At 34.6% G+C, this 13050-nt stretch overlaps 3 protein-coding genes across 3 annotated transcripts in view; 2 read left to right on the top strand and 1 right to left on the bottom strand.

The window, feature by feature from the left end:
- The first annotated feature begins 2886 nt into the window (after nt 1–2886).
- Nucleotides 2887–6492, top strand: LOC109048710 (homeobox protein prophet of Pit-1-like). The gene is made up of 3 exons (XM_019066370.2): nt 2887–3020; nt 4302–4528; nt 5756–6492. The coding sequence occupies exons 1-3, from the start codon at nt 2951–2953 to the stop codon at nt 6101–6103; spliced, it is 645 nt and encodes a 214-aa protein (XP_018921915.1). The 5' UTR covers nt 2887–2950; the 3' UTR covers nt 6104–6492.
- Nucleotides 6493–7599: 1107 nt separating this feature from the next.
- LOC109048711 (multiple coagulation factor deficiency 2, ER cargo receptor complex subunit) lies at nt 7600–11526 on the bottom strand. Its single transcript, XM_019066371.2, has 3 exons — nt 11354–11526; nt 8328–8487; nt 7600–8075 (listed from the first exon to the last, which is right to left on the bottom strand). Exons 1-3 carry the CDS (start codon nt 11524–11526, stop codon nt 7944–7946), a joined length of 465 nt encoding a protein of 154 aa, XP_018921916.1. The 3' UTR covers nt 7600–7943.
- LOC109048714 (tetratricopeptide repeat protein 7A-like) overlaps nt 11448–13050 on the top strand; it is a 35623-nt gene continuing 34020 nt past the window's right edge. Inside the window, exon 1 of the mRNA XM_042768513.1 lies at nt 11448–11564. The gene's annotated coding sequence lies outside the window, so the exon portion shown is untranslated. The remainder of the gene's footprint in view (nt 11565–13050) is intronic.

Genomic DNA, 13050 nt, shown 5'->3' with positions numbered 1-13050 from the left:
CTTCATTGATAAAACTTTCTCTTTAACCTTGCACACGAGTCTGTGTTCTCATGTACAAACGAATGGGAGAGTCACCAAAGAGATACATGTTGGCAAGACACAAATCTGTCCAGTCCGGTTCAAAGATATCTGTCTGATGTTAGAGCACTGACGTCTTTCATGAAGACCATGTGTGCGAGACTGCACGAAAATGACATTTTCACAAACCACAAAAACAACTGTAATCAGTTAAGAACATTCAGTCTCCAGTGTACTAACAAGTCTTTTTTTTTTTTTTGCTGGCCAATACCAGGTTTCAAATACCATTGTAGAAATACATTATTCTCACAGGCATGTTTTTTTTTTCCCTTGAGTAGTTTATTCCCCAACTCAGAGGGGAATAAACTCCTCTGTCCAATAATGTTACTGAAATAAAATGAGTGATATTTAGCTGGTCATGTGATCCCAACATGGCAGACTAGGGGGTAAAGTTTGGCTGGTAGCATGGAAATTGGCACTGCTAGTAGATGTAGTAACAACATAAAATAAGAAAATAAAAAAAAAAAGGAATATTACATTTTAAAAATGAAAATAAAATAAGAAAAGAAAAGGAATATTACATTTTAAAAATGTAAAAGAAAAGTTACAAAATAAAAAAATAGCTGTGTATTCTGACAGAATATTTTATTCAAGCAACATAAATTTTGCTATTTCATTATATTATAGTAGATGTTTTTGTAGGAGGCCATTGTAGATAGAATAAAACAACATTTTAGACACCATTTTAAACATTTGACTGTTAATTCTTATATGGCAAATGTGTTTTTTGGAAAATAACCACCGTTATATCTCTTTATATTGTAGTTGTTTCCTTAGTAAATGGAAAAAGGTGATTCTGTGTCTCAATCACCCTGTTGTTTGTGTGCGCGCACACATACGCCGACATACAAGCCACCAAGATAGGGCAGAGAGTGTTGGGTTACATTCCTTCCATCAGGGCTGAAGGATAGCCAGCCTGGTCACTCTTAGTTCAGCCCCAGGAAACTGGGAGGAGAGAAGGTCCTCTCTTAGTAACATTAAAAATTTGCAGGCACATGCTTATATATTTGTGTATGTGCGCATGTGAATGTATGGCTGTGGTTAAACTGGACCTCAAAGGCAGAACCTTCTCCCAGTTTTGTACTGGGCTGGCCACCGATTTCTGGGGGTCTGCAGAGTTTGGCTAGTCCCTGTGATTCTCCAGCTCTGGGAACAGGCCTTCGGGCTGACCCTGCCTACACATACACCCATCTGCTTCCTTTTCATTTCAGCTCTTTCAACGCAAGGCTTAAAAGCTTAACAACAGCCATAGACGTTAGGCATTAGTACAGAAGAAGTCTTACTAATTCTACTCAATATGAACAGCAGAATGTGTCTATATTACAAAAACAAGAAAGTGTTAACATTATGTGCTTTCATAGTTTAGAATGCACTTGTACGTATCAACATATTTATTGTTCAGATTTCAAACTTTCAACAGACAGACGGATAGATAGATAGATAGATAGATAGATAGATAGATAGATAGATAGATAGATAGATAGATAGATAGATGATATATTAATTAACTAACTAAATAGACAGATACATAAATAGAAATACAGATACATAGATACAAAGACAGATAGAAAAACGTCCATCTGCAGGACAGGTGTGTCTATATTGAGCCATCATCATCTCAGTGATCTCTGAGGTTACTCTGAGGTTTTATGTTAAGGTGAGTGAACAGCATGTGAATTCAACTCATTCTCTTTTCTTCTTGAATAAATCATGTTTCGGCTGTGGAAAGGAACAGGCAGATCCTGGCAGCCCGGGTCTGGTTGACTGTAGACTCTCTCAGGAACACTAAGTCACCCACCTTGGCAAAGATGACGCTCATACTTGCCATGTCTCTGACTCTGAGGCCTGACTGACTTTTATCCCGTCTGCCAGAGCTCTTCAGTCTGGTCCTGCAGAACCAATTTGATTATTCATGCTTGACAAACAAATAGTCTGATTAAATGTTTAATTAAAAAGAAGGAAAACTATTTTGGAACACATTCTTATGGAAATTCAAAACGCTTTGACTTTTGGCCAAACTGGTGGTGAATTTGTGTGAAAATGTATGTTTTGATTCATGCAGAAACATACCACTTTTTGAGAAAAGTAGATAGATAGTCAGAATTAGTCCAAACAGCTGATAAAAACATCACAATAATGCACACGACTCCAATGACGGCACGTCCATTCTGTTCTGAAGAAAAAAAAAAAACACCCAATGACGGCACCCATTCACTGCAGAGGATGATAAGCAAGTGATGTAATGCTCAATTTCTCCAAATCTGTTCTGGTGAACAAACAAACTCATCTACATCTTGAATGTCTTGAGGGCGAGTACATTTCAAATCTGTCAAATATGTGAGATGGTGACATAACATGAAGTAATCAAAATATGCTATGGTCCCAGATCCCAAATATTATTCAATATTTGTTGTTTAAAATGAAATACTAGTTTGCTTGGATTGCTTTTGTGCTCACATGAGATCCAGAGACCGTTTCCTCTTGTGTCCATTTCTTTTGTTTACTGTCCCTCTGGTGGTCAAAATAGTAAATTACAATTTTCTTCTCAGAATTCCAAGTCCTATATTCCAAATTCCAATATTATTATTCAAATTGTCACTGCACCACTGAGACCCAGATTTATTAGGAACTTTTTTACTCACAAATACTTGTCGTTATTATGTCAACAGTACTAAATAAATGACAGTTTCATTTTACAATTGATGCTGACAGTAACAGGTAAATGTTACTGTGGGCTTCAGCATCCCAATGGGCAGCTGGGTGAGAGGTGTGACTGCTCTATGATGTCACACTAGATAGCGGTGAAAAAGCAGTGTTTGGTCAGGACGGGGGTCAAACCTGAATCCTGCCTGCAGACCAGAGCGAGTTTGAAATGGACACAGACAAACCTCACGAACAGTTCTCTGAAAATTACTCTGAGGTCACGGTTAGCTCAAGTGCAGGTAAGAATATTGCATTTGAAATACTGATACAAAATATTTACAGTTCAGTCATTTAGTAGATGCTTTTATCCAAAGCAGCTTACAAATCAGGAGCATCATGAGAATTTTTATCATACTGCAATGGCAATTTACAAGAGTAAGCTAGGTGTTAAATATATTATTGTATTAAAAAAAAAGGTGAAATAGAGGAATTTTTATCTGTGGTCAAACTAAATTTTATCTGTGGTCTATCTGAATTAAGATACCATGTTTCAGTTAATATATATATATATTTATTTATTTATTTAAAGAAAAGGTGAAATAGAGGAATTTTTATCTGTGGTCTATCTGAATTAAGATACCATGTTTCAGTTACTTTTTTTTGGAGTTGTGTTTTTTTATATTCCACTATGCATAGTCAGTGGTATTATGGTTAATAATAATAATAATAATAATAATAATAATAATAATAATAATAATAATATATATATATATATATATATATATATATATATATATATATATATATATATATATATATATATATATATTAATTACTTGAAATAAAATAAACATTAACTGAAATAAATTAAAATAAAATATATACAAAGGAAAATTGAAAATGTTGCTTTGGCAAGAAGCGGAAATTAAATGAGTTTAAGTTATTAGTTTAAGTATTAAAAAAATAACTAAAACTTAATAAAACTATATAGACATAAAAAGCTCATAAAATACAACTAAAACACAAAAAAGCAAAATTACTAAAACTATAAACTATAATAGCATAAACTATAAATTATAACAGTATAATGGATACATAAATAACACTGCATAGTAAGACATTCAAAAATCTAATCTGAGGTACGTTTCATGCACTCTCTTTACCCTAACGCTGTGAATAGGCCCTGGAAACCAAGAGTCCCACAATTTGACAAATTAGTGACTTTTTTGGCCATTGTTTGCCTAAGCTGAGAGTAATCCTCGGGGCCCTGGCATGCCTCTCTCTCACGATATTGAGTTTAGGTGGCAAAGCCTGCTGTCCTTTCAGTTCCTGGACGTTTGTTTGGAAGCACTAAGGCTCTTAAATCCTCCGTCTTCAGGGAACATCATTTGAGAGATGTGTGCCTGCGAATCGAGCATCTCAGAGGTGTCAGTGCCACAGTGGTTGATGAAACTCTCACTGTCAATAGGAAATTGCTTGTAACTAGAGAGAGAGACGTGAGTCAAGACTCTTTCTGTTTGTGACAAAGAGGGCTTCTCATAATGAATTCACCTCTTTGAATTTCACCTTATTGGATGCAGATGTTCAGAATCGTTCAAGAAAAGATTCTGGGACATCTGAGAGCGTCCGGGGCAGCCGAGGACGAGTGAGACCGTACCCTTCATCATCTCGCAGGAGACACCGAACTACCTTCAGCAATGAGCAGCTGGAACAGCTGGAGTTAGCTTTCAGACAGAACCACTATCCTGATATCTACTACAGAGAGGAGCTCGCCAGAGCCACCAAACTCAATGAGGCTCGTATACAGGTAACTCGCCTGTTTGCTAACATGCTAATTAACCTGTTGAGCTGATACAGTTACATGTAGCTGAATTAAATGTTCCACTAACCGGGGTGTTCAGATTGTTCACACTGATAGCGAGTTACAGTGACACAGCAAAATATGTGGATGGAAACCCAGCAGTGATTTTTTTTTTTTTTTTTTTTTGTGGACAGATTTACGAAAATCTTCTTAAGATATAAGTTAAGACATTTCTTGAGATAAATTCTTTAGAAAATCGTAAGATGTTGCTACGTGGAATTTCTGAGAAAAAAAAATTCTAAAAAGTTTAAATATTTTATTTCAATATTTTTATATTTTTCTTAAAATATTATTATTATTATTATTATAGTTATTTTCTTAGCTTTGGTATTATGGAATTAACAATACAATTAAAAAGGAGATCCCTAGTTGAGTTGATTTACACTGAAAAAAAAAAGTTATTTTTTTTTAATTACTAGTACATTTTTATAAATAATTACAAAGAATTAGTAAGGAACACATTGAATTAAACATGAAATTTTGAAGTAGAAAGACTGAAATAATATTTTCTAGTAAAACATTCCAAAAATCTTTGTTTTATTTACATTTTCAAGCAATATTTTTTACAGAGTAGTAGTAATATATATGTTGCCAGTGTTATGTTTATAATTTTTAATAATTGAAACAACCTAATAAATCATGAAACATCTTTCTTTTTTAATTTTTTTTTTCTTTTTTTTTTTATTTAAGACAAGTTGGAGGTTATCCTAACTTTTAAGAGGTTATGTTTTTTTTTTACCTTTTTTTTTTCAAATTCTGTTTAATTAAGTTTTTTAAACACAGACTTAAGAAAAGAAAAAAAAGAACATTCTTAAGAAATTTTTGAGAATAAAAAATACTGAATACTCTTAAGTATTAAGGAAATATGCAGAAAATAGCAGTTATGAAGATTTTTATTGGTAAACATATTTTTTGAATCTGAAAACTTTTAATATTTTTTACATTCAGTATGTTAATTGGCTGTGCCACACAAATTACTTATTGATGGAAACGTCTTGCCTCACCTGGTGTTCTTGGTTCTTGGCCTTTGGTAAAACATCTACTATACACTATTATGAAATATTATCAGTTTAAACATTGCTGCAGCATCTACAGCTAACTTTCCATGTTAAGCAGCCAAACCTTGACTCCCTTGTCTGATTACTGTATCTTACTGCCTTTTGCTGGCTGCAGGTATGGTTTCAGAACCGGCGTGCCAAGCAGCGGAAGCAGGATCGTATCTCTCACAAAGTGCTGCCGGTGGGCACGGTGCCAGGACGAGGGCCTCTCTTCAGCAGCATGTGTGTATCTTCCTCCTCCATGGGCCGGCAGTACCAGTGTCCTCATTCACTGACACACATCCCCCGATTCTCCTCAGTGCTGCCCCCTGGAGGATACCCACCCCACCCGTCCTCCGGCCCTGCTCCATCTCAAGCCTCCAGACAGCCTGATGACTGGTACAATCAACTGCGCAGCATCGGACCAGCCTCCACGTCAGTGCTCTCAGTGTCGCCACTGGAAACCACTAGTCACTGGAACTAGAGGAAGTGATGTAAACACGTGTATTTTCCATTTTATACAAGAAGGTACAGTTGAAAGGATAAAGTTTTTCAATGACAAAGAAAGATTGGCGTTTTCTGTCTTTATTAGTTTGCAATCACACAGAACATATTCTCTCAATTATTGCTATATTTACTTAGACAAAAAATAATTACATTAATGCTGATTTCCTTTGTCAACACTGCACTGACAATTAAACTAGGTTCAGTTCACACTGTACATACTGTAGACTTTAAATAAGGACTATTATGAACTAATATTCAATTCTCAGATCTCAGAATGAAATGCGCAGTACACCCTTTGAACATTTGAATTAAATTTCCTTCTAGTCATAAATAAAAATTTACAGATTTGGTAGAAATAAATGAAACTGTTTACATCAAATGCTGTTCTTCTTCCCATTTTATGTACAGTATGCAAAATAAACAGAAATGGGTCAGTGACAATCTTTTAAGAATGTTGTTAAAAACAAACAATACTCTGTATTCTCATTGGTTACATATCATTTTGAAAAACTTTTATACCACTTTCAAGAAAGTTTTGTATTTTTTTCTATTTTTTTTAAAAGAACAACATAGATTATGCCAAACCACTTTCTTCTGAAAAATGTCATTCTTTCAATTAAGCTTTTTTTCTTCATTATATCAAGATAGTTGTATCACCCAATGTTTTTTTTTGTGTGTGTGTGTGTGCTCCATACCCTAAATAAATTAAATGAAAAATAAAAATAAAAACATTATGAGATGAAAGAAGTGTATTAAAGTTTGGAATCATTAGGATTTTTCAATGCTTTTAAAATAAGTATCTTATGCTCATCAAGGCTGCATTTATTTAATGAAAAATACTGTAAAAACAGTAATATTGTGAAATATAATTAGTTTAAAATAACTCTTTCCTATTTCAATATCTTTTAAAATTATGCCCCCCAAAAATATCTTTTTTTTTATTTAAAAAATAAAAACATCATGAAATAGAAATTTATTAAAGTCACTATATGGAAAAACACATTTTTAATAGTATTTCCTAATAAATTCAGACAAAATGAGCATCATGTCATTGACCCATATGACATTTTGTGTACATTCAGGCTCTAAAAGCAAGCTAAGAATCAGTGCACCATGATGTTTCATGGGACCCAATTCCTATCCCTGTTTTAGAAATGCATAACACCATCAAATAGATTTCTAAAATTCTGCCACTTGTTTATAACATCACCAAAATAAACATTAAGGCTACAGAGCGATTCATTAAAGATGTACAGGTGCAAACAAAAGTATTGCACATCTATATGTAAATCAAGATAAACCCAAATCTAGTTTAATTTTGTGTGCTTACCAATGAAGTATTATGTCATCTCAAAACATATTGAATGAGTATTTTTATAACGACAGTAACAGTGATAATCCCTTTAAGGCAGAAGGAGCATATGCTTGCCATCATTCATGAGCAGAGCAGCAATTATTATATTCCACTTTAGCTTCATTTAACAATCAGCTTTGCAGGAGAGTGTCACCGCAAAGGATTTATTCAATAACAACATAATTTATGCTTGTTTACAGTGGATAAATTTGGCAGTTTATACATTAAGATCAATTGTGACAAGACATATGCAGATGCGAGTGCAACTATGAATACATGTTACACTGATGGAATCCGTACAAAACATCTCACTTTATGACCCTCACCACTTCATTGTCTGACATTTATAAAGGTTATATTGAAGCATGTGAAATCACACACAGATAGGAAGAAATGTGCTGGAGATTTGTACATCAGAGGTAATCTGCATTCACAGTAAGGCAGCGGCTCTTCCTCTCGTCTTTTACTCCAGAGACCTCGCAAACTCTGCATAGTCAATGTAGCCGTCATTGTTTTTGTCATCGTCTCTGAGGACGTCATCAATGAGGTTGATGAGATCCTCTTCTCTCATTGGCTGGCTTTCATCTGCTCCTTCCTGGAAACCAGGAGACAATCTTAATTTTAATTAAATGGAATAAAAAGAGACAAATGATAGAAGAAGAGGCTTGGACAAGTGTACTTCGGGTTAGATTACAAAATCCAGTGAAAATTCAACTTAAATTAGATATTAAATATCCCATATAAAATAAAAAATAACCTATTTATTATCAAATTATAACAATATTATTAATAATGAATGGGTAGGCATGTCCAACCTTTTTTTTTATCTCAAAATTCAAGCACTCACCTCTCTATGAACATGAGTAATGGCAGTGGCGAGTTCAAGTCCATCCAGCAAATTGTTGCCATCGTAGTCGTGCATCTTGAAGTAGTGAAGCTGCAGCTCTTGAGGGGTCATGTCCGACTCTGGCTGTTCAATCACCCCTTCTAAATGCTCCATGATGTGGCTACAACAGAACAGAAGAAAGGTTCAGTTACAGACAGGTGGATCAGCATCAGTCAATAACTGTGACCTTTGGTTACAAGTTACAAAGAAATGGAAGTAGCGACAGATCTTTTCTTTTGCATTGTGACAAACATCCAAATGTATCAGATTAAAGAAAGAAATGATGTAGGGCAGGGACTTGGTTCTGTCCATCGGTTTTATGGTTGGATGTTGAGATGTGGGTGTTGCACTCAAAAACAGATGAACCTGCAGAGTCAGGTTTATTAAGACTAAATGACTGGAGAAATGTTTCTGTTGTTTTCAGTGGAAGGTCCAGTTATGAAATTTTGATAATAACAAAAAAAAAAAAAAAACAAGCTACGCAATATCGGGTTCATTATCGCAGATGTATCGCCTTTGATTTAGCGCTAATCAGGGAACAGCCTTTAATTGATCTACGGCTCTGTCTATTAAATGCCGCTCCATTTGAAAGCAGGTGATGGCGATTTAGCGCTAATCAGGGAACCAGATTTACTGACTAGATGCGCATGATCATATCGTTAGATATATCGCCCAGCCCTACCAAGTATCTATAGAAAAATCTGCCAAATGCCTTTATATACATATAGAAAGATATTATATACATAGAGATGCAAAAAAATATAACAACAAAAATTTCTACTATTCCACAATAATAACAACATCAAAAAACAAACAATATAATAATAAAAAAAACACACACACACACACACACACACACACACACACACACCTTTTGAAAAGTTGTGAAAAATGTTTACAGTTTAAATTGTTTTCTATCTTAATATATTTTAAAATGTAATTTATTCCTTTGATGTTAAAGCTGTATTTTCAGCATCATTCCTCCAGTCTTCAGTGTCACATGATCTTCAGAAATCACTCTAATATGCTGACTGATGCTGTTTTTATCAATTAGTATTGGTGCTCAATTATTAGTAATTACTAAGACTTTTTCAGCTTAATATTTTTGTGGAAACCATGATACATGATTTGAAAAGAACAGCATTTATTTGAAACAGATTTTTTTTTTTTTTTTTGGAGTAGTATAAATGTCTTTACTGTCACTTTTTTTCTTAAATTTAAAGATTCTTGCTAAATAAAAGTATTAATATCTTTTTGTTAAAACTTAGCCCAAACTTTTGAATGGTAGCATGTTGTGATTTCTGAATGATTATCACGTGACACTGAAGACTGGAGTAATGATGCTGAAAATTCAGCTTTGAATCACAGGAATAAACTACATTTTAAAATATATTCAAATAGAAAATAGCTAATTTAAATCAAATTATAATATTTCACAATATTACTGTTTTTACTGCATTTATTTTCTTAAAAATCTTAGTCATTATAAACTTTTGATCAGTAATACACAATATATACAGGTGCATCTCAACAAATTAGAATATGGTGACATGCCAATCAGCTAATCAACTCAAAACACCTGCAAAGGTTTCCTGAGCCTTCAAAATGGTCTCTCAGTTTGGTTCACTAGGCTACACAATCATGGGGAAGACTGCTGATCTGACAGTTGTCCAGAAGACAATCATTGACACCCTTCACGAGGAGAGTAAGCCACAAACATTTATTGCCAAAGAAAGCTGGCTGTTCACAGAGTGCTGTATCCAAGCATGTTAACATAAAGTTGAGTGGAAGGAAAAAGTGTTGAAGAAATGATGCACAAACCCAACCGAGAGAACCGCAGCCTTTATGAGGATTTGTCAAGCAAAATCGATTCAAGAATTTGAGTGAACTTCACATGGAATGGACTGAGGCTGGGGTCAAGGCATCACCACCAAGGAATCTGGCTACAGTTGTCATATTCCTCTTGTTAAGCTGCTCCTGAACCACAGACAATGTCAGAGGTGTCTTATCTGGGCTAAGGAGAAGAAGAACTGGACTGTTGCAGTTGTCCAAAGTCCTCTTTTCAGATGAGAGCAAGTTTTGTATTTCATTTGGAAACCAAGGTCCTAGAGTCTGGAGGAAGGGTGGAGAAGCTCATAGCCCAAGTTGCTTGAAGTCCAGTGTTAAGTTCCCACAGTCTGTGATGATTTGGGGTGCAATGTCATCTGCTGGTGTTGGTTCCATTGTGTTTTTTTGAAAACCAAAATCACTGCACCTGTTTACCAAGAAATTTTGGTGCACTTCATGCTTCCTTCTCCTGACCAGCATTTTGAAGATGCTGATTTCATTTTCCAGCAGGATTTGACACCTGCCCACACTGCCAAAAGCACCAAAAGTTGGTTAAATGACCATGGTTATGTGCTTGACTGCCCAGCAAACTCACCAGACCTGAAGCCCATAGAGAATCTATGGGGTATTGTCGAGAGAAAAATTAGAAACAAGAGACCAAAAAATGCAGATGAGCTGAAGGCCACTGTCAAAGAAACCTGGGCTTCCATACCACCTCAGCAGTGCCACAAACTGAACACCTCCATGCCACGCCGAATTGAGGCAGTAATTAAAGCAAAAGGAGCCCCTACCAAGTATTGAGTACATGTACAGTAAATGAACATACTTTAGTTATGTATTCATAGTTATTAATTGCTATTAAATTGGCAAAGAGAAATCATTTTAAAATGTAATGTTTTAAAAGTGTGTTTTAAAAGTTCTGTGGATGGATTAAGTATGACCTTTGTTTTCCTGACATGTTATTTGAGGAAGACGGCCGGAGATCAGGACAGGCCGCTCCGGTGCAGAGGTCATTTGGCAAAGAGTGCATTTTAGAAACAAATCAAAGCTAAATCAACAAACACTACAGACATACAGTATCTATCACATGAACAGCTCCTCTGATTTGGATATGTGCGTAGGCTCTAAAACAAGTTTTAAAGTCATGAAAAACTACTCACTCTTTATCCTGAACCATATTCCTGTCCAGCCGGATGATTGGTGGAGGCTCCTGATTTGAAGCAGCTGGTTCTCCATGCTGTCCTCCATGAGCCCACACAGACAACATACAGCCGGAGCAGAGCAGGAACCAGCTCCACAATCTGAGCTGCCCAGAGCTTTCCTTCAATCTCATCACACTGAAATCACGAAGTTACAGGAGTTAACGCGAGAGTAAGATGACAGCTCCGTTCATTACTGCAGCTCAAGCACCCACTGACAAACAATGACAGCGAACACACACTTTAAGAACCGCACTGATTAGATTATACTAAATATCTATAATGGAAAAAAAAAAAAAAACGTTATATCTATATCTACAAATCTGATGTTAATGAGAAATGTGGCTGACATATGGAAGAACTTGAAAAACGACAGAAGTCAAATAACATCATTACTATCAGAAATGAAATATAACCAACGCTAAGCATGTGGAAGACTAAAAAAAAAGATAACGTTAGATATGAATACTGAAATATTACAGAAAGAGCAGTCTAGACAACCAAACAGCAGACGCTGTAGTGTAGACGTTACCCGTTACACAAAACGCTTTTCTGCCTCCCTCTTAATGCATCTTAGACCAATATAACAACATACACGTGTATATTTACTCACCTGCTGTAAATCACAGACGACGCTTTAATATTCGTTTGATTTCTTTAGACACGATGAACTTCTCCTATTGGTGTTTACTGAGCGCCGCTCTTTCTGACCGCATCAGCTTTCCGTAGTTACCTTTCATCCCACAGACAAAACATCAAAACACTCAAAAGACCCTAAATTTCTTTTTCTTTTTTTTTTTTTTTTAACACAGCGTTTTAAATTACATTGTGTTTTATTTGATGTCAACACATTAAATATACAACGTGTTACATATCGGGATGGAAGAAATATGCACTACATTAAAAGCTTTACAGCAAAAATAAAAACGTTAAAATATGTTTTTGCGCTTATTAAATATTTTGTTAAATTTTTATATTTTTAATTTAATTTAGGCCTAAACATATTTTATTAGTTTTATTTCATGTGAACACGGTAAAAAAACAAAAAAACCAATGTGTTATAGGATGTTAAAAGCTATACTGGATTTTACAGCGGTTATAAAAAAATTAAATTTTTTCTTGCTCTTATTAAATGTATACTTAATATATATATAGGCCTCTCTCTCTCTCACTCTCTCTCTCTCTCTCTCTCTCTCTCTCTCTCTAATATTTTAGTTTCTATTTCTGCGATGTCGCGGTTGGAATTAACAAAACTATGACAATGATAATCTCAGGTTATGTGTTTTATTCAACGTTAAATGGGTCTAATGTGAGTTTAAATATCATATTGCGTGACATTTATAGATAGTGAAAGCATCAACAGATGGTTTACTTCAGATCTAATAAAAAACAAACAAACAAAAAAAACAAGCAAACGTTAAAACTGCGAACCAACAACTGTTTTTATGACAAAGATAATATCAGTCACTCAGTGTGTAATTTAATAATGTTTAAAAGGTTTAATATTTCTGAATTATATTATAAACGTGTTATTATTTTTATTATTGTTTATTTTATTGTTTTTAATTATTATTATTATTATTATTATTATTATTATTATTATTATTATTATTATTTTGCATCCTATCAACATTCTCAAACTTCAGCGAGATATGGAG

Source organism: Cyprinus carpio, chromosome A13, assembly GCF_018340385.1.
Source record: "Cyprinus carpio isolate SPL01 chromosome A13, ASM1834038v1, whole genome shotgun sequence".
NCBI classification, from domain to species: Eukaryota; Metazoa; Chordata; class Actinopteri; order Cypriniformes; family Cyprinidae; genus Cyprinus; species Cyprinus carpio.
The sequence above is the reverse complement of the archived record's forward strand: the minus strand, read 5'-3'. Positions and strand labels throughout refer to the sequence as shown.